The sequence below is a fragment of the Pelophylax lessonae genome, assembly GCF_965119305.1.
Source record: "Pelophylax lessonae genome assembly, chromosome: 1".
Classification (NCBI taxonomy): domain Eukaryota; kingdom Metazoa; phylum Chordata; class Amphibia; order Anura; family Ranidae; genus Pelophylax; species Pelophylax lessonae.
Window position 1 is genome coordinate 785,276,290 of NC_138768.1, and position 21,750 is coordinate 785,298,039.

Below are 21,750 nucleotides of genomic sequence, written 5' to 3' on the forward strand. Positions count from 1 at the left end.
TATTCAATCAGAAGGATGGGGGTGAGCCAGAAACTAGCAGAACTATTTAAGAAAAATTTGTATCATTTTAAATTTGGACTAAGGCTTTATTTACACTTGGCCGTCATTTACTGCGGACACAGGGAAAATGCAAAACTTGGCAAAATCATGCTGCCATTTTGCCGTGGTTTCACGGATTCTTCTGCGTTCAGGAGTGGTGAGTAGAGAAAATTTGAACCTCACCTAACAGCAGCATCTCCTAAACTCTGCTCAAAGCCTATGTGTACATTGATACATAGGCTTTTATAGAGTTGAGTTTAGGAACTTTGCCAAAAAAACGCCAAAAGCTCCTAAACTCAAGTGTACATGAAGTCTAAAACAGGTTCCAAAAAAGCAGAGAACAATATCTTCATTTAACTTTGACTTTTCTACCATAAGACATTCTGTTCTCATCTGGAATAATTTAGTCTAAAGTGTAGACAGTTGAAGTCAAGGCTCTTGTAGTATCCAGAAAATCAGTTTCTGGGATACCCACAACACCTGGAACCAAAGACAAACTGACCAATATTTACAAGGATTTCCGGGTCCTATAAATGTTGAGTGTGAAGATGCATCCTATGTGTGGCCAGGTAGATTTGTGGACACCATAGATTAACAGGGTGAGCCAAAGATCAAGCTGCAATGCTTACACTCACTGGAAACAAAGAATGTCCCTGACTTGGCTATGTTGTCTGGCAGGGGTGTCTGGATCACAAGATTGGTTAAACAGAATTACAATTCTGTTAGCATTTAAGACAATTCTCAAGTTTGAATTCCAAGTGTATGTTTAGCCATTTGCTTGGAATTCTGCAATAAAAAGCCAAGGATAAGGAGGTGTTACGTACTTATAATTGTCAATGCAGGAATACTTCAGGTTGTGCTCTTCAATGTAACGTTGAAGCTCTAGCAAAGACTCACTGTTGCAGGAATTTCTGAAATATAAAATGTATTTTGAGCATAACTTTCATTTACACATCCAGCCAAACAGAGGGCACCATAGATATAGGAAAGATATTTTACCATCTGTGATGGAAAATGTTGGATGGCAGGAATATCTAACCGAGACATAATTATCAATGCCATAGATTTGTAAAACATATTAGAGAGGTTCTGTTTTACACAGATGTGTACGGGCACATGCAGACCTGTCTGCTTTGGTGCGCTGCATTAAGTCATACTATTGTGTGTTGTATTAAGGCAGCCTATTTATTGAATGGTCTGTGACTGCAACAAAACAGACAAACAAAATAGACAAACACTATTTTTCTAGAGACAGGTCAGTACGTTACTGTGCATTGTGGTGCACTGCAACACATGTGTGTATGGAGGTACTGTACATTGCCTTAGTGTATTGGAGTGCTATTGACAGTGAATGGCACCACACCATGCAAATGGGTGCATGGTGCATTGGCGCGCACTGGGGTATGCGTTACTGCAGCGCCCAGTAACAAAAGATGTGTTTGGACCCTAAGTCCTGACACACAGTTGACTTCCTGACTGACATTTATTTAAGACAAATGCAATCGGCCTCTTTTAGTTGAAGCGTCCTCATTTTTACTTTCCTGTAATTCTACAACCCCCCCCCCCCCCCCCCATACACTATCGGATGTTGATTTTTTTTTTGGAAGGGAATGGATGCCTATTCAGCGGGTCCTAGCCCTGTACTTACAGGTGTCTCGTCTAGGCAATAATGACTTCCCCCACTTATGTTGCCCAAAGCCTCCTGGGATACTGACATCACACATCCTAGGAGACTTTGGGGCAATCTCTACCGCAGTGTGCATGCACCATACTGACCATGTGCCACAGAGAATTATCAGGGGCCAGCTACAAGAACCAGAAATAGTCAACTGGCCTCCTGATGTCAAAAGAGAAGATGGTGGCACAGGACACAAAGTCCTGAGGCAAAGCAGTATCTTCTACCAGAGAACATTGGATTCACTGGATAGGTGAGTATGTTTTTGAGGACAATCCAGCTGTCAATATAAGAGGGGGAAAAAATTGTGGGGGGAGTAAACATTCAGACTTAGCTGGCTAAGGAACATCTTTGGAATTAACAGTTAATATTAGAAACCTAAGGCATCGCCGCCCCCCCCCCCCCCCCAAAAAAGAGAAGAAAAAAAAAGATTTAAAAAAAAAATCAATTTTTAGCCCACTAGGGGCGCCGGACCTAGTGGTGGGTATGGGGGGGTGGGGTTTTCCACCGCACGTGTGGCGGGTAGAGGCGCCGATTGGCGGCCTTCTGGGGGTCATTGGGGCGCAGAGCAATAAGCCCCGACACTCCCCACTTTTGAGATGTCCTGCCTGTGATTGTTCCAGACTCCAGCCTGGACCAATCACACAGGAGGACATCCCGGGACCTGTGACATGGCGCGCGGGGCAGGTTAAAGTGCTGGATCCTCCTGGAAGAAGATCCATGAGAGCAGCAGTGCCATGCAGGTCCCCTGTACACAACACACACAATGGACAGGATCACACACCCACCACTTCCAATAACCATGTCACTGCTAGCAGACCCACAAGCAGGCACTTCTAGTCCTCCTCTGCTTCCATCCTACACATCCAGCAAGCAGATCAGCACAAAAGATGTGTCCATGTGCACCAGACAAAAGAGGTGTAGACTACCTGACAGATGCCATTACAGGGGCTGTAGATAATCCCAGGGTTGGTGAGCCTTTAGCAGGTTCCTATGGCAATGGAATAGCTGTGCCTTGTATATCCCATTCACCTAATGACAAGGGATGGAGCAGGCTTGCCAGCCTGTGTGTGTGTGTGTGTGTGTGCCAGTCCCTGTTCCTAGCTGGGTGCAACCCCCTCCAGGGGACTTCTCACTGTGCCAGAGCCTGGAAGGCACCATCCATACTCACACCAGGCTGGACTCACAGCTCTGTGGAGAGTGGCGCTGTGGCTGGCTTTGCAGGCACAATAGCAGTACACACACACTCACACACCACACACATACACTGGATCATTGAGGATGTGCTCAGCCTGGCCACAGGTGACTTACACACAGGGGAGACTATTAGCATGGGGGAATCAATGGGCTTAACTCATTCAAGCCTGCCCTGCTAAAACTTTACTATTGTCTATAGAGGCTTGGCAGGGTTAGGGGTTAGAATGGTTTCTGGGTTCACTAGAACCAAAGTAGCTGCCTACCGCGTTTACCGCGTTTTTTGCCGCAAATTTTTCTTTTTGCGCCCACCCAAAAAAAAAATTTTGAGCACCAGCCGCCACTGGCAGCACTTGACTAAGCAGAAACATTTTTTGACTGGACTATTTTTGTTTAGTGATGTGTTTTCGTCAGTGGCATTTTTACAGTGACGAAAACTAAACGAAAATTACAGCACATTTTTGTCCACTGACAAAAACTATGACGAAAATCAAATCCATTTTCATTAACGAACAAAAATAGGAAGAAAATGTGAGGCAGGGACGTTTACTAACTTCTGGTTTTCACTGAGCTTCGCCTGCTTCAGCTCTTAGCAAGCAAGCAAACCATCAGTGGCGACTGCCAGAGACCAGAGCAGCACTGTGCATTACAGGCCAACCCTTAGACCTGAGACCACCATCCAGCACTGTGCAGCATTACAGGCCTCCTCTGACTAGTGACCACAAGCATGGCGGCATCCAGAGCACTGTGCATTACAGGACATCCCTTAGACCTGGGACCACCATCCAGCAGTGTGCAGCATTACCGGCCTCCTCTTACCAATGACCACTGGCATGGTGGCATCCAGAGCACTGTGCATTACAGGCCATCTCTCAGACCTGAGACCACCATCCAGTACTCTGCAGCATTACAGGCCTCCTCAGACCACCATCCAGAGCACTCTGCAGCATTACAGGCCTCCTCAGACCACCGTCCAGAGTGGCTAAATCTGTATCTGTGAGATTGTTCAAACCTTAATACCATAAATAATAACATGATATTAGATTTTGGTACTCCAGGATTATATAATGAGTTTGGAAATTCTATAGAAATGCTTAAAAAGGCATTACAATTTGACTAAAGACATTAGATTTTAGTTGACTAAAATTAATTTATTTAACTAAAATGTACTGGACATTATCTAAATAAGTTGACTAAAATGAGACTAAAACTAAAATGGCATTTTTGGCAAAGACTATGACTAAAACTAAATTTAATTGCAGATGACTAAAATGGGACTAAAACTAAAATGGCATTTTAGTCAAAAGACTATAACTAAAACTAAATCAAAATTGGATGCCAAAATAAACACTGGTTATAAGTTGTGCCTGCACATTTGACAGGCAGCTTATGTCTATAGCTAGCCTTGGTGCACATCCAGGTCTTATGGATGTTGCATATCCAGGTTTCATGTCTTCCTCTCTTTTTATCCATTGCACAGGGTTTGATGGGAAAAGTACTTTACAGAGGTAAATAACATTATTTGTGCTTCCAATGAATCTCACGGGAATTGATAAGAACACTGCATTTCTGGCAAGATCAACATGCATTTCTGTACTTGCTGAAAATGTTCTTAGCCTGAAAAATGAAAACTAAAGCAGCCACTACACTGCTAAGCTGTAAAAATGTACCTTTTGAAAAACTTATATTGTGAGTAAATGTGCCTTACCTGTCTTGTCCTTCAATATCATCAATTACCCAAAGCTTCACGTTAGATACTTTATTTGGATCCATACTTGGTATTTCCACTGTCCTTAAAATACTGGGAAAAAAAAGAAAAGAAAAAACATCTAAGCCATTTCTGATAGATTTAATTTCACAATATTTGTTTTGGCCTAACAACACTCTGTAACAGTGTATTTCAACCAGGGTTCCGAGCCATTTCTGCTTGCCAGGGGTGCCATGCTGAATCTTCTATTTTCGCACAGTGTCCAGTGTTTCCATAGTGTGGGTCTGCCAGGCATCATTACCATAGAAACCCATGTCGCTATTCCAGGGCAGGTTGCTCTGATGTGAAAGGGGGGATGAGGACTCTGACGTGAAGGGGGAAGCGGAGGACTTTGATATGAATAGGGAGGGCTAGGGACTCTGACGTGATAAGAGGAGATACAGACTTCAATGTGAAGGGGGGGGGCTAGAGATGTAACATTTCCAGAAATGTTGACGCCATGGGGAATAAAAATGTTTTTATCCCTGTTTTTTTCCAGAAAAATTTACATTTTGTAAAAAAATTAAAAAAAAGTCAGTGTGGAGTTTTGCAAATTGAAAGTCATTTTGTTACACTGGGAAGGTGAAATGCACTGTATATGCAAGTATTATTGAAATAAAAGTACAGCTTATTGCAGTGGCGGCTGGTGCTCAAAATTTTTGGGGGGGCGCAAACAGAAAAATGTAATAGGCATTACTTTGCGGCAAAAAACGTGGTAAAAAATTGCGTTACTTTGAGGTCACAATAGTGTGAAAGGGGCCTTCAGTAATCAAGGTATAGTGTGCCCCCTTCAATGCAGAGTGACCAGTGTGCCCCCTTCAATGCAGAGTGACCAGTGTGCCCCCATCAATACAGAGTGATCGGTGATCAATGTGCCCCCATCAATGCAGAGTGACCAGTGATCAGTGCCCCCTTCAATGCAGAGTGACCAGCATGCCCCCTTCAATGCAGAGTGACCAGCGTGCCCCCTTCAATGCAGAGTGAACAGCGTGCACCCTTCAATGCAGAGTGAACAGCGTGCGCCCTTCAATGCAGAGTGACCAGCGTGCCCCCTTCAATGCAGAGAGACCAGCGTGCCCCCTTCAATGCAGAGAGACCAGCGTGCCCCCTTCAATGCAGAGACTATCGTGCCTCCTTCAATTCAGAGAGACCATCGTGCCCCCTTCAATGCAGAGAGACCATCGTGCCCCCTTCAATGCAGAGAGACCATCGTGCCCCCTTCAATGCAGAGTGACCAGCGTGCCCCCTTCAATGCAGAGTGAACATCGTGCCCCCTTCAATGCAGAGAGACCATCGTACCCCCTTCAATGCAGAGTGACCAGTGTGCCCCCTTCAATGCAGAGTGACCAGTGTGCCCCCTTCAATGCAGAGTGACCAGTGCACTTACCTGATTTGCAGCGGTGGCTTTTCCTCAGGCCCCCGCGTCTTCCTGCGTCTCCTCGAGTCCTCCCGCCTCATCCTCCTTGGCCAATGGCATGGGTTCGCCTTTCGGCCAATCAGGAAACGGGTCTCGGACCCGCTTCCTGATTGGCCAGGAGGAGGATCCATGTGACAATAGCGAATTTTCATTCACTATTGTCACACAAATGGGTGGGCTAGGGCGCAGTGCTCTGCGCCCCGAACCCACCCTTTTCTGAAGCCTATTAGAGCCTCTGGCTCTAATCAGGTGCTTCAGAAGAAAAAAACCCCATTGAACTCCATGCATCCATCGCTCGGCATGTAGATTAGGGGGTCGGACGCATAAATAGGGGGGGGGGCGGCGCCCCTGCACCCCCAATGCACCAGCTGCCACTGGCTTATTGAGTAAATAACCTAAACTTACTTTTTTTAAATTGTATTTTTTATTACAGAAATGGAATAATAAGGACTATATATGTTTAGAACAATTCAACTATACACAAGAAGAGGTAACCACCCCACTTTCTCTCATGATAATGTAAAAGCTTCCTGTCAATATGCATTTCCAGTTCATGACAATGCTGATCCAGAAGAATACAGTATATTACTCTTGCAAGGGTTTGATGAACGTTCTCCTGATTTTCAGGTGTCATTTTATCTATAAATGAAGGGATTGTGTTTTTTTGGACGGCCATGGTTTGCAACACTTCCTTTCTTGAAAAACTACTTGCACTTTCATTCTAGTCCTCATCATTTCAGTCCATAAAGTATTTGTTAATGTCTTTAGGGCACCTCTGGCATGTCAGGATGTGTTTTGTCATCCATGTAACATTTGGAAAAGAATATTTCTTCTCACAATATGGAAAATGTCTGCTTTTCTCTCAGCAGAAATTGCACTGTACAAATGTTTCCAAAGTCTAGATGTTGGTTTCACAATTTTACTGAGAGGAGGAAAAGAAAAACATATTTACTGAGCAAACTATAGGAAAATATTATGCTGTGATGGTGGAGAACATTCATAGGAATCAGTTAAAGGTTATAAAAATAAACAAATTTGTCCGACAAATGTACCCTCTTACCTGTCAATTAGGACCTGAGAGGACAGAAACCATCATGATGATGTATGATGTAGATACTGTATCCCAACAATCACCCAACTCTAGGAGGTTTAAGATGGAGCCCACAAACAAACTAAACTGCCTTTCCCCTACAGTGCCCCCTAATGGCAGAAATGTATATTTCTCTTGAGAACTGGATACAGTGTTACTTGAACTGTATTTCAGGATTAGCTTCTCTTCAGCTGCAATAATTTTACATAAAGTCTCAGAAATCTTTCATTAAGATCCTTTTTTATAGTTTGAATACCATGTCATTGATATTATTTATTATTGTAAAACAACATATTCCACACTTTTTTCCAGGTTTCCCCATCTCCAGGAGGAGGCTGAGAACTCTGCTATGAAAGGGGAGGGGATGAGGACTCTCATGTGAAAGGGGGGAGTGGGGCCTTTGATTTGAATGTGGCATTAAGGATGAGTATTTCCCACACACTGTAAGAGAAAGTAACATAACACCTTTCTTTTCTGGCGATTGCACCATCTGCAGAACCATTCAGCATGACGTTTACTGTTCCACAAGATGCTTTAGCAAACTAGAGGGAAAACAAAACAAATATGAATGAGTAAAAATGATCAAGGTTAGTAGAATATCACTGCATTTGCTGTAGGTTATGCAATAAAACAAATCTAAGTACTTTTCCTGAAATATTTAAAACTTATCTGGATCAGTTTTAGGCCCCTTTCACACAGGCGGACCGTTCCGATCCGCCTGTCCGTTTTTTTGGCGGATCTGAACGATCCCCCCATGCATCTCTATGGGGGATCGGATGTCAGCGGAGACATATCCGCTGACATCCGATCCGATCCGTCAAATCTGGACGGATGGAAACCCTATTTTCCATCCGTCCAGCGGATCGGATTGGATGGGAACGGATGAGAACGGACGGACGGTCCGTTCCCATCCGATTTCCCCCATAGAGATGCATGGGGAACTGACAGCCGTGTCTCGGAAAAACGGAATCCTTCCGACGGACGGATAGTGTGAAAGGAGCCTTAAATATTTTAGAACTTCCAGTAACAAATGTCTTCATATTCACTGCGTCTACTATAGGGTCAAGTTTACACATGCAGCAGATCTTTGTGCCCCTCTAAAAAGAAATGAATGATGGATCGCTTTTCAGAGATGCTTGGCAGGTGGTGCAGAGGCGATGTGTAGCCTACTCAGGACCTTTTTTAACACTGTAAAACTGTTGCAGGGCAGTTGCAGCCTGGCCCCATTCACTGCCAGTCGAATGCGACAGAGGGTATAATTTTTTTCTGCGGTTGAGAAGCAAAGCATCACGCCTACAGTATATGTACAATCCTGTCCAGCTGCAGCTCAGCTTTTAAAAATAGTAGAAGATGCCTGTACATATAGAACAGTGATCTCCAAACTTCAGCCATTTGCTTGTCTTTATCCAGCTTTTGAGGCACTATTCCTCCTACTGATACCAAGGATAGGGCGCTATTCCTCCCACTGACACCAAAGTTGGGTGCGCTATTACTCCACCCCTCCCATACCTACAATACCAATGACGGAGCCCCTTTCCTCCTACTGACCACAAGAGATATGTCATTGTTTACTCCCACTGATACCCCCACTGGTCACAGTCTGCTTGTTATAGTCACTACTATATCTCACTACAACTATCCAGTCATCCAGCCCAATCCTATTTAGAAGTTAAAGAGGTTTGGTTCTAAAGTCAAAACATTTATTTTTTATTTTTTACCTTAATGCATTCCCTGCATTAAGGTAAAAAATGTTCTAGTAGTTGTTTTTATTTAGCTTCTTCTACATTAAGAACAGGAAGTAAACACAAGGGCAGGCTCACATCAGAGGCTATCCCAGTGGTCAGGTGACCCAGAACCCTGAGTTCTGGGTCCCAACCATTAGTATAAGACCTAGGGCTCTCAATGAGAGCCCAGTCTCTGTGCTGGTAGCGTGTTGTGCAGGGTGCTCCCAACACAAAGAAAGATACGCATATACTGTATGTGGCCCCACTAAACAAAGTCCGACTTCTGTGAGGCCACATATATGTGTACAGTCGATGGGTTAACCATGTGGGTGAAATGCATCAGGGGGGTTTTTCTACAGCTAGAGATCCATAAGGCCTCTATGATTAAGCCACACATGGGTAAATGCATTGGGGGGGTCTTCTTCTACTGGAAGAGAACCATAAGGCTTAACCACAGACCTCTATGATTAAGCCCCACATAGTTAAAAGCATTGGGGGGGGGGGGGGCTCATCTATGGGCGGAGAACAGAGCTGAAGCCAATTCTGATCATTTTTCAATGTTTTAGCTTAGTCTTCAGTCTGCTATCTTGTGTGCAGCCAGGTGCCATTTTCTTGTAGTCTAAAATGAGCCTTAGAAGCCTCATATCATGACCAGCACCAGCACACAGCCACAGGGCTTAACTCAAAAGGGCATTAGAGCGGTACTGTTTTTTAATTTAGCCTATAGTAGTATAGATGCAGTCTTTACACTTACAGTAGCAGAGGCCATCTTCCAGAAAGAGGAGAGAGAATTGTTGGTACATTCTTGCCATGCAGGACATGCATTATAGTTCATCCCTGAAATTAATCATATAAATACATAATGTCAAACTAGGAGTAGAATAAATACAAGTAAAAAAATCCCACTCACCCAGCGCTAAAAAGGGTACACAAACATGATAGAGTGTCACAAGTTGCACTCCAAACTGGAAGCTGCCACTATAAATATAACAAACATATAATAAAAGGTGCACTCTGTATAAAAGTTTCATGTAAAACCCCCAAGAGTCCACTAGTGGCGCTCCCGGTGTAATGTCCACATACACCTATATTCTTGTCTCATAAATGTGAGAAAACCACCATCGTGGATGTTTCACAAATACAGTTCAAAGTCAAAGAGAGCACAGTCCCAATGTTGATCCGTTAAAGTGCATAAAACCACATGCATACATACAGCAGGAAAAACCTCCACCTCACCGCTGTGCACGGTCCTGTTCAGTACAGGCAGTTAACTTACGGTTGTCTATGCAAAACCGCAGACTTTTGACTTTCTTTCGGACCAAAACCACAAGAGCAGTCAATAGGCTACGCCTTTCTCGAATCGCCCCTCTCTGTAGCATGTTGCAGAGCAAGTCCTTGACCTCATGGCATAAAGCTGGGGGGAAATGACGGTATCACTCCCGAATGGGTAGAGCATCCCCCGTATGGATTGGGTGGCACCACCCGCTTGTGACATCGCTGACCCAGTATGCACCAGTGAGTGACATCACATGGGGCAGTGCCACCAGGTGGCTCCACCCCTTACCTATTTGGGAGCTGTTACACAGCAGAGCAGGCAGACGGCAGAGAGCCTTCGTCGAGGGTGGAGTTTTTTTTTTTCAGGTTCAGTGGTGCGGCGGGCGCTGTGATTGACGATGGATCTACATGGGGGATATTTTTTAATAAAGGAGTTGTCAATACAATGGGTTTTTTTATTTATTTTTGACCTTTTTTTTGGTGAATGAATAGGGGTACAATGTACCCCATACTTAATCACATTGGGGGGGCAGGGATCTAGGGACGCCCTTGATAAAGGGTGCTTCAAGATTTCGATAAGGTCCCCGCCCGCAGACCCCTACAACCACCGCCCAGGGTTGTGGGGACTAGGCCTATGTCCCTATCAATATGAGGACAAGTTGCTTTGGGGTTGAGGCCTTCTGTCCCAAAGCAACCTTCCCATGTTGAGGGCATGAGGACTGGTATGGTTGAGGAGGGAGGCGCTCACTTGTCCTCTCCCCCCTTTCCTGGCCTGCCATGCATGGTCTGGTAAGGGTCCGGTATGTATTGGGGGGAGAACCCAAACACCATTTTTGTTTTAATTTTAGCATGGAGTTCCCTTTGAAATTCCCACCAGACCCAAGCAACCAAAAAAAAAAAAAAATTGTGTATACAGCACTAAATGTAATATAATGCTGTTAAACATTTATTTATTTTTTTTTCACATTTAAACATTTCACTATACTATAGTCACACTACACTATAGTCACACTACACTGACCACACTACACTGACACTTTACACCAAGGGTCTTCAGCTGTTCAGAAACTACAATTTCCATCATGCTTAGTCATGTCTGTGAATGTCAGAGTTTTACAATGCCTCATGGGATCTGTAGTTCTGCAACAGCTGGAGGGCCGTAGTTTGAGGATCCCTGCTTTACACGTATCACAATAACACTAGCTAGCTATCACTGAGCCCTTTTCTATCTATCTCCAACAAGACACTGCAAAGGAAGCTTTTATAGTGTGGGGTTGGACTTTGAGCACTGAGCCATGATTGGGCAAAGTCATCATGACTTTGTCAAATCAGGGCTCTGACAGTGCTCTTGTGTCCTAATTGGGCAAAGCTTTGAACCTGACCAGCAGTCAGGTGCATTGCTTCAGCCAATGAGGGCCCTAGAATGCACTGTGCAGCGCACACTGAATTGTGGGGCACTCAGCGGTCGAACATCCTGCCGAGCTCCCCGCAAATGTGGCTGTTTGACAAACAGCCAAACTTTTGCTCGGCTCGAACTGTACGCCCAACTCTACTGTCCACTAAAATTAAATCTTAAACAGCTTCCCTTTATTCTTTTTTGGACAACAAAACATCTCCTACTAAGTAATGGAGATGGGGAGGTGCTTGTAAGTCTAAATCAGCAGAGCAACTTAGGGTGACAGCCCTACTCATCCATTGGGTACAGTATAGTGAGTAAGTGTTGTTTACCATAGGACAGGAAGTGTGTTTGGCATGTTTCACATTAGGCAGTTGCTTTTCAGAAGGCAGTATAGCAGTGGCTGGCTATCGTCTCCTGAATGCCTTCTTTTTTTAATTTTATTTTTAAATTGCTGAAAGGCAATTGTATATTGCAGGACCGTGCAGCAGCTGAGAGTGGAGTGTTCAGCACTTAGCTCTTGTTGTGTGGCTCCATTGAACGCAATGGGTGAGTTTTACAGGCTGTGTTGCCTGTAAAACTCTGTATCCCAAGTTGAAAATGGCTCAGCCACCAAGCAAATCATTGTAGCTGTAGGATATGTACAGTTCTGTCCGACTGTATTGTTACAATTCAGCTGGCCAGCTAGGGAGGTAGGGGGCAGTAAAACTGCAGCTGAGATGCCTGATTGTAATGCCTGTCTGAAAGTGCCTGTCCTGGCAAGACCACCAGGTGAAAATAAACCTTAAAAAAAGGAAACCAATGCAGCCACCTCATCTAAGGACTGGGGAGCTGCTATATACCGTATATAAAATGTTTTCTTGGGTTGAGATAGTCTTTAATTAATTGTATTCTCCCTTTTCAGGATTGGTTCTCTCCGATGACCCCATGTTGTCCTTTTACCAAGTGCCAATGTTGTCACAGGGGCAGTGTCACATACTAAAAAGTATTGGAGATTCTCCTCAGTCCCAGCAGCTGAACCAAGTGGTAGAAAATTGAAGGTAAGAATGTGTTTCTGGATTGGAAGGGGGGAGGATTATAGTGTACCTATTGCTATTCCTTGCCTTAATTTTAGACACATTTTCTGCTGCTACTAGGGGCATCTTGCACTTTTTTTTCTCCTGCCACAAAATGCCCCTGCATGTTAGGCTATGTGTCCATACACACATAGACTTTTAGAAGAGTTTAGAGGCAGGAAAAACAACAGCCAGTGTGTCCAGGAGCAGCAGCGTTTTGACAGAAAAATGCTTAACACCTGTAAAAGCCTGAAATGAGTCTAAATGTGCATTAACCATTAGCAGTTGACCGTTAATTCATTTCAATGGCCAGAATAAATTATTATTCTGCCCAATTAAATTAACGCCCAAGCGTTTGAAGCATGTAAACGTGCCTAAACACGTTATACACTTTTCCTCACAGGCATTTTTTTCTGTCATGTGCATGATGCCTTACATTGTAAAGATGAATCAATATACGTGTTTTAATCACCAAAGGTTCACCTGGACCAGCAGTCCTCCCACACCATGTAAGGCCGTTGAATAGGAAGCCTAGGAAAGTGTCCTCCAGGGTCAAAAAAGTTTCAGTGGCTTTTGTATAGCGATGAACCAGATCATTTGTTCTACTCCACAGAAGACTCTGAATAAAACATAATACATTCAGTTGATAGAGGAAAACTCTGAGCATTATTATTCTACATGCATAATATTAAATGTACTGTATTGTGTGATTACACTATAATTTCCAATGATGGGGCTGAATAGAGCTCATCTGCTCCTGTATTCTGTACAGTATGAATTAATTGTATGTCCCTTTCTGCTCTATGTTTTGGTAATGTATTGTATTCTAGTCTGTTACCATTAAAAAAAAAGTTATAGAAGAAATTCCAGGTATGGCAATTTTTTCATACTGTAGTTACATTGGTCCAACTTGGTTTAATGTAACACTGGTATACACTAATAGAATTTTGTTGAACTTTTCATTTTCAGAACATTCATTGGACTTTCTAAAGGGGTCAAATCAACATTTGTTTTCTACTGCTGTGGCAAGAAAATTCAAGGGAGCAGGACGGAAATTATTTCTTGATTGAAGAATTTTCTATGGTGTCATTCACACTTGCCATGTTGTGCAGCGCTCTGTTTTAAGAAGGAATTTTAAGGGCGTTGAGGCATTGTATCACCTCCTTACCGCCTGATTCAAAAGTTTTTTGTTTTTCATGAAAAGTTTAGTGCAAAATAAATACTTTGGATTACAGCGGATTTAAGGTCCAGGTATGGTATTGTGATGTCACCGCCCTGCATCCCCACCCCATCTAATCAGAGAACGCTTTTCATTTAGAAAAATGTAAGGTGTTCCCTGAATGGCAGCTGTGCCAAGCGAGTGCGTTATTACTATACTGTAGGGACAGCAGCACAGGACCCAGAAGACTGCGGTGATCACTGCAGTATTGTCGGCTACTACAGTGATTCTCCACTTCCACAGTGATCCCACATGTATGAAAATACATAATAACATCGGCCCAAGATGGACCAATGTAACTATGTAATACAAACCATACCTTGGATCCAGCTTAAAAAAATATCACATTTGTTTATACAGGTCCATGCATAAGACCAAAATAGAGGTAGACAGATTAACATATGGATCTGATGCCAAAAGAGGGACCATCACTCCAAAATGGAGAGTTGAGAGCTCTGTACCGCAAAGCCCTTTAAAAAAATAACAAACATGGTATACTTACCTGCTCTGTGCAGCAGTTTTGCACAGAGCAGTCCCGATCCACTCTTATTGGGTTCCCTGTCGGCACTCTTGGCCCCTCCCTCCTGCCAGGTTTCCCCAGAGCAAGCAGCTTGCAATGGGGGCACCTAAGCAGGCTCACTCTTGAGCCGTTGCTGTCAGGGTTACCTGATCCGAGGCCGAGGTGCTGAGAGGGTTCCCCTTGTGGCTCAGTGCGGCACACCCCTGGAGACGGTACAGATGGTGTGGCGCCCCAAGTGGCACAGGTTACCAGCTGCAGTCAGGTAGGTAGAACCAGGAGCAATCCGAGAGTGAACTGGAACAGGCTGGAACCACAGCAGGGTAGGAGTCTTCAAGGGCTCTGGAGCAGGCGGGCTACCTTGTGCCAAGGAATAGTCTCTGGTAGCGGAGACAGGAACTGGCCGAGGTCTGGGACTGGAGCAGGCAGCGGGAACCGTGGTACAAGCCGAGGTCATGCACAGGAGACAACCAAAATAGCCGAGGTCTTGAAGCAAGCCAGGTTCATACACGGTAGGTAACAGAAGCACGGTCAGTGGAAGAAGCCAAGGGTCAACCCAGGAGCAGGAGATCAAACAGAATCAGGAACAAGTCGAGGTCACAACAGGAAGTCCAAACAGGAACACAGGAAGCTAAGAGATAATCCAGCAATGAGTCTGATCCTATGACCGGTGTTCTATCAGATCTCCCTACCCCATCAGAAATCCATACCCTTGTAATTTCCGGTTCAGATCAGCTGTGGATTCATCATGCATCAGCTGTAGCCGCGTCACACGTCTTAGTAGGGAAATTTGATAATATCGCAACGGTTGGGCACACGTCCTAATGCGCATGCGCGCCAACGGGTCGGGCAGTGGGCAGGGAGATCTCTTATAACAAATATCCATGCCCCACACTGCACCGACCCGACAATGGGACAACCCGATCTCCATGCCCCACACTGCACCGACTGGACAATGGGACATAGCCATCAAATAGACAGTGGGCATATTATCCCATTGTCGGGTCGGTGCAGTGTGGGGCATGGAGATCGGATGGATATTTCTTATAAGAGATCTCCCTGCCCGCTGCCTGACCCGCATGCGCACTAGGACGTGTGACCCGGCTACAGCTGATGCATACAGCTGATGCATGATGAATCAACAGCTGATCTGAACCGGAAATGACGAGGGTATGGATTTTCTGATAGAATACCATCTTTTATAGGCCAGCAGAGGGCAGTGTCAATTGAGCGAGGAGCGACCATTGCTATTACTGGCAATGTTGCCAGTTCTCCTATGGCCATTTCCCTGATGGGCCAGCAGAGGGCTGTGTCGATTGAGCCAGGAGCATCTATTGCTATTACTGGCAATGTTGCCAGTTCTCCTACGGCCATTTTCCTGACAGCTGCTCTGAATATCCATTCATACACAGAGCCGCTGCTTGGCCCCACCCCCTAGCTCCCCATTGGCTTACTGGCTGTGATTGACTGTCTCAGCCTATGGGGAGAGAGATCCCCTAGAGAGGCTCTTGTGCACATCGCTGGAGGAAGATTGGGCTAAGGTAAGTATTAAGGGGGGCTGCTGCACACATACGATTTTTTTACCTTCAAACATAGAATTGATGAATTAAAAACCTTGAGGCTTTAAAACCACTTTAAAGTATAACTAAAGGCGGGGGGGGGGAGGATTGGTTAGAACCCCTGTCATTTATATTGCATGTACTCACAAGTAAAGGAGATTCCCACTCTATTTGTCCTGTCTATTATTATTATTATTATTATTATTAGTGAAAGTAAAAGAAAATCCCAAATTTATGATAATAAATAGAAGGGACATTTTCCAATGGAGAAACTCGTTCTGGTGACCGGGGGGTCCCCAAGAGATTCCCTTAATGTGCAGTGATTTCCTTTCACTTCCTGTTTGGCTATGTACAGGATGTGAACGGAATTCTCCCCATTGGGACACAAATGGCAAAGAAGAAAAAATCTGACAGGGGTTATAACCCTCCCTTAGGCTCGGTTCACACCTATGCAGTCTGTCTGATCTGTTTCTGCAGTGCTTTTTGCTCTTGTGTTTTTGCACATGCAGTTTTATAGCGATTTTGCAATGAGTTGCCTTTTTCATTTTTAATGCTTTTTTTTTTTTCTTTTTTGGCTAATTTGTTGTTGGGCAGATTAAAAACGCAAATTGCAGCAAAATCGTGGTAAAATCGCTGCAAAAACTTTTCATGCTTTTCTGCAGCCTCTCCATTGTTGTCTATTGAGCCAAAAAAGCAAAAAAAAAAAGCACCGTTTTGCGTTTAAAAAAAGTCCCTGACCCTTTCCAAAAACAGAGGGGCTGCAAAAAGAATAGATGTGAATGTGTCTCGTAGGAAACCATATAAAATGAACTGTAGTGTGTTTCTGCAAAAAAAACGCATAGGTGTGAACCAGGCCTTATTCTATCGAAAATGAAAAAAAAAAGTTTTGCTCATAGTTCTGCTTTACTGTTGGTCATAAGCAACTGGAATTTCATGTGACTGCTGCTGAAAAATTGGAGCCGTGGGTGGCCCTGTCTAAAAACTTTGATCTTAAAATCAAATGCGCTGGGCAGAAAATGATTGGCCAAACAGTAACTGCAGCCAACAAAAACATAGTATCAGGTATTCTGACAGGTGTGGGAACAGTATATGTTTAAAAGTGATGGTGCGCTTTTCTTAAATGTGAAAAATCATATATTGAACAATATATAACAAAAATGGGAAAAAACCCAATCGAAATCACAGTCGACCACCAGAGCTTGCAGCGTGTATTCCCATCCATTCTTTCATGTACTTTGGAACATCGCGGGGAGTCTATCACCCCAAAAGGATAGGAGACACACGTTGGCTTATACAGAGGGAAGAAAGTGTGAATGATTTCATCCATCCATGGTGTTAAAGGAGCATCCTCATGATCAGGATATTTAGAGGCTTGATTGTCTCTTACATCTGGTAAGAGGCTTGTATTTATTTATCACCTGGGTGACCTTGCACGTGTGCAGGTGGAATTAGAACACTGGTTTCCATATTAGAATATCATTATCAGGCACTTACCTTCTTTCCGCCAGGTAAGGAGGCATTTCACCCGGTGGAGGGAACACTACATCATCACCTTGATTTTTAATTGGATTCTCTTCACCGTTTTTCACATTTTGGATCACATTATTCAATGGACTTTTAATTTAATGTTTATTTGTATAGTCACATTGAGTGTTATTTGATAATTTTGTTTGTTTATTTTACACCTACTCACCCATCACTGTGATTTCGATTGGGTTTTTTCCCATTTTTGTTATATATTGTTCAATATATGATTTTTCACATTTAAGAAAAGCGCACCATCACTTTTAAACATATACACGTCCTATCATCTGGTTGCAGCCTTTCACCTAATCAGCGCACCCCTTTCTTTTCAATAGGTGTGGGAACAGTGGCTGTCACAGTACAATAACGGTCAAGGAGATTCCTCCATCTACCCTGTTTAGTGGGAATGGGCGAATCCATCCATGAACAATAGAAATCTTAATGCATTTTCCTAGCCTTTACTTCATACAGGCAATTGAAGCAGAAGATTGTCCAAAACTTCGTATTTTTCAAGCTCTGTTCAATGTGCACAGGAAATGCCTTCTTGCAGAGAAAAACAATTAAAATTTTTGACATAACACAGTCCGCATCTCAAGCAACATTCGGGTCATTGACTGATGGTTGAAGGAGAAGGTTCAGTTTAAGCTTTCAGACCCCAACAGTCATAGTGCAACAGATTGATGTCCATGTTAAATTTATCTTTCTAATCTTGTGTGGGTTTAGATTATTAAATATGTAACAAATTACCTTATCACATGGTATTGTTTGTCCTCCCACTTGGGCTAGTTTTATGTAGTCTTCCTCTGTGATTTTACATGGGTCTTTCCTAAAAACTGCATCTGTTAGTTCCTGCCATATTCCATTGCAGTCCTTCACCCTATGGGAGAAAATATAAACAGATAACATTTTTCTTTGGTATACAGACTAGACAAGATCATCTTGCCAATGTCTACTATGCCATTGTGAGAGTATTGATGGGTACGTTTACTAAAACCGAAGCAATCAGAATCAGTTTCTAAATTCAGCTTGTTTGATTAAGATTTAACAATAAAACCTGGAAGCTGATTAGTTTCTATGCAGTGCTGGACCAGATTTTGCATTCTACAATTTTAGTAAATAACCCCCACTGTGCTTATTACCACAAATGTGATGTAGCTTTTTATCCTGTAAGTGGTATTTTAGCTTTCATTTTTTTAAATAAACCAAGCAGTTTACACTTTGAAGCCTCCTTTTTTGTGATTTACATGTTCATTACATGCCGAGGATTGGAGAGCTGGAAACAACATCTGCATGCTGACCATCTGGCTGCACTAAAAAGCGCTTATTGACCTCCTTTTCATTAATGAGGTCTGTGTTACAAGGTGAGGAGACATCTTCACTGAGCAGTGGTGGTCATTGTTGTCCAGGATGTTTTGCACATGTTTGTATACACTGAAGAATTGCTGAAGTGCACAGATTATTTGCCAGATCAAAATCTGCTTAAAGAGGAAGTAAACCCTCCTCTGACACTTGTACCTATAGGTAAGCCTATGATAAGGCTTACCTATAGGTACTGTAAATATCTCCTAAACATGTACCCTTTAGGAGATATTTACCTTACATGCAGCCAGTGACGTCACTGGCGCATGCGCTCTGAAAGAACTTCAGAACTCCGTGCCGTGACCGTCGGCTCCCACGCGCGTGCACGGGAATGACGTCACCGCGGCTCCGGCCAATCAGATGGCCGGATGCCGCGATCCGGTGTCCAGTCGCCCGTCATACAGCTAAGCGGACGGCATGGCGGGGGCTCGTTCTAAGGTAAGCATTTCATAATGAGCTAGTATGCGATGCATACTAGCTCATTATGTGTTTGTCTTTCAGGGTGAAAAAGAAAAAAAAAAGGGTTTACAACCTCTTTAAAGTCAATTTTACACATACTTGGACTTCGTGTCTCACACACATTGGTCGGGTCGCTATCGGGCTGCGGTGATGTCATCGCCATTATTCCGCTTGGGGAGATTCGCTTAGTGATCCAGTGGCAGCGGTACGATCAGTGTATCCTTGATACCAGTCAGCCCAGCAGTGGATGGAGCATTCCTGTTATCAACCAGCCTAGCAGAGGATGGAATTTGCATTATGCTCATTATCCTTTGAGCTCTGGTAAGCCTGGTGTGAGCTCTTTGCATGTGGCACGAGGGTTGATTTAGACACGCAGAGGTGGTGATTGAACTCCTTTTCACACCGGACACCTTTCTACTCCTTTTTTCATCTGGCCTTCTCATTTGGACTTTTGTTTGATGGACTATATGTCTTACTATGATTGTATGATATCCAGTTGTACGATTATTTGTCCTTGATTGTGCAACACATGCTGGTTTATTCTAGCCTGGATTTATGTTTTTTACCATTTACTTTATGCTGGTTTATTCTAGCCTGTGTCTATCAATTATATTAGTCTAGCGCAGCTCTCTCTTTACATTACACACACATACTTGGACATGTTGGCTACACTTCCAAGAGTCTGCGGACTACGCCTGCCTTTTGACTAGTTCCTCTTAATCATCTGTATATTTGAGTAAAGCTTCCCTGACCAGGTCCACCTGTAGTTTTCAATCTGAGGAAGATGGAGGCCTACATCACACTTCCCTTTTTTGTCCTTTCACATGGGCTTTCCGCCCGGCGGATTCCGTTTTGCATAGCGGGGATCGATCCGCCATCCTCGCTGAGCAGGCAGATGACAGGTCTGTCTCCGCTCTCAGTGCTGAGACGGACCTGTCAGCAGGGCCGGCCTTTGGGGTGTGCGAGGTGTGCGGCCGCACAGGGTGCCATGGGCAACAGGGGCGCAATGCGGCCATCACAGCTCGCAGCCAGGGCCGGTACAAGGGGTGAGCGGAAGGGATACAACGAGCTGCCTGCAATGATGTGCCAAATCATCCCTGACTGTGGAAAATGTTGCATTTTATTTGGAAATCAAGGTCTCAGAGTCTGGAGGAAGAGTGGAGAGGTAAATAATCCAAGTTGCGTAAGGTCCAGCGGTAAGTTTCTACAGTTAGTGATGATTTGGGGAGCTATGTCATCTGCTCGTGTTGGTCCACTGTGTTTTATCAGGTTCTAAGTCAAGGCAGCCCTCTAGCAGGAAATTCTAGAGCACTTCATGCTTCCCTCTGCTGACCAGCTTTATGGAGATGCTGATTTCATTTTCCAGCAGGACTTGGCACCTGCCCACACTGCCAAAACTACCAATACCTGGTCACAAGATCATGGTATCACTGTGCTTGATTGGCCAGCAAACTCGCCTGACCTAAACCCCACAGAGAATCTGTGGGGTATTGTCAAAAGAAAGATGAGAGACACCAGACCCAACAATGCAGATGAGCTGAACGCCGCTATGAAAGCAACCTGAGCTTCCATAACACCTCAGCAGTGTCACAGGCTGATTGCCTCCATGCCACGCTGCATTGAGGCAGTAATTGCTGCAAAAGGGGCCCCAAACCAAGTACTGAGTGCGTATGCATGCTTATACTTTTTAGAGGTCTGATATTTTTCTATGTACACTCCTTGTTTTATTGATTGCATGTACTATTCTAAGTTACTAAGATTATGGCTTACAGCTCATGAAAACCCAAAATCCACAATCATGACAAATCACGGCTTGAACTATCTTGCTTTGCATGTAATGAGTCTATCTGATATATTAGTTTCCCCTTTTAAGTTGCATTACTGAAATAAATTGACTTTTTGCACGATATTCTAATTTTTCAAGTTTCACCTGTACCTTCTATTTTAAAGTGATTGTAAAACTAAAACAACCTATTCAGTTTAAAATATAAATGAAAGGCAAAATATTTGTGTACAGATATAAAAAAAAAATTCTAAATACATTTTTTCTCTTTTTTTATAAGTGATCACATTCCCTCTGTTCTCAGCTGCATATGAGCTGGGGAAGGAGAAGCTAGAGCGCACTGAGCGTTCCAGTAAAAGGGGGGGGGTGGTTGGTGGGTGTTAGGACATGTCTGATCATTGGAGGAGAGTCGGCTGAGTTCTCAGCACAGCTAAAGAATTGAACACAGTGTGCTCTAATGCTTAGTGTGGTCAGTTTCAAATTGGAAAGCAGAGGGACTGGCAGGAACACCAGGGATTTCACACAAAGGAAGCAATACAAAGACAACAGGATACTTTTTCATACAAGTACATGGTACAGCAGGCACGTATTAAGTTGATGGGGACAAGGGCTTTTTCCCGAAACAACCCTGGGTGGTGGTTGTGGGGATGTGCGGGCAGAGAACTTATCAGAGTCTGAAAGCCCCCTTGAAGAAAGGGGGCCCCTGGATCCTGCCCCC

The 21,750-nt window shown here is 43.9% G+C and overlaps 1 protein-coding gene across 1 annotated transcript in view; it reads right to left on the reverse strand.

Annotated features, from left to right (window-relative positions):
- Positions 1 to 21,750, reverse strand: part of LOC309561412 (ADP-ribosyl cyclase/cyclic ADP-ribose hydrolase 1-like) — a 43,336-nt gene that overhangs the window by 1,784 nt on the left and 19,802 nt on the right. The window contains exons 2-7 of the mRNA XM_082265308.1: positions 18,179 to 18,308; positions 13,096 to 13,231; positions 9,641 to 9,723; positions 7,628 to 7,704; positions 4,617 to 4,709; positions 864 to 950 (exon numbers count right to left, since the gene is read on the reverse strand). Coding sequence (XP_082121434.1) covers positions 864 to 950; positions 4,617 to 4,709; positions 7,628 to 7,704; positions 9,641 to 9,723; positions 13,096 to 13,231; positions 18,179 to 18,308 — 606 coding nt within the window. The remainder of the gene's footprint in view (positions 1 to 863; positions 951 to 4,616; positions 4,710 to 7,627; positions 7,705 to 9,640; positions 9,724 to 13,095; positions 13,232 to 18,178; positions 18,309 to 21,750) is intronic.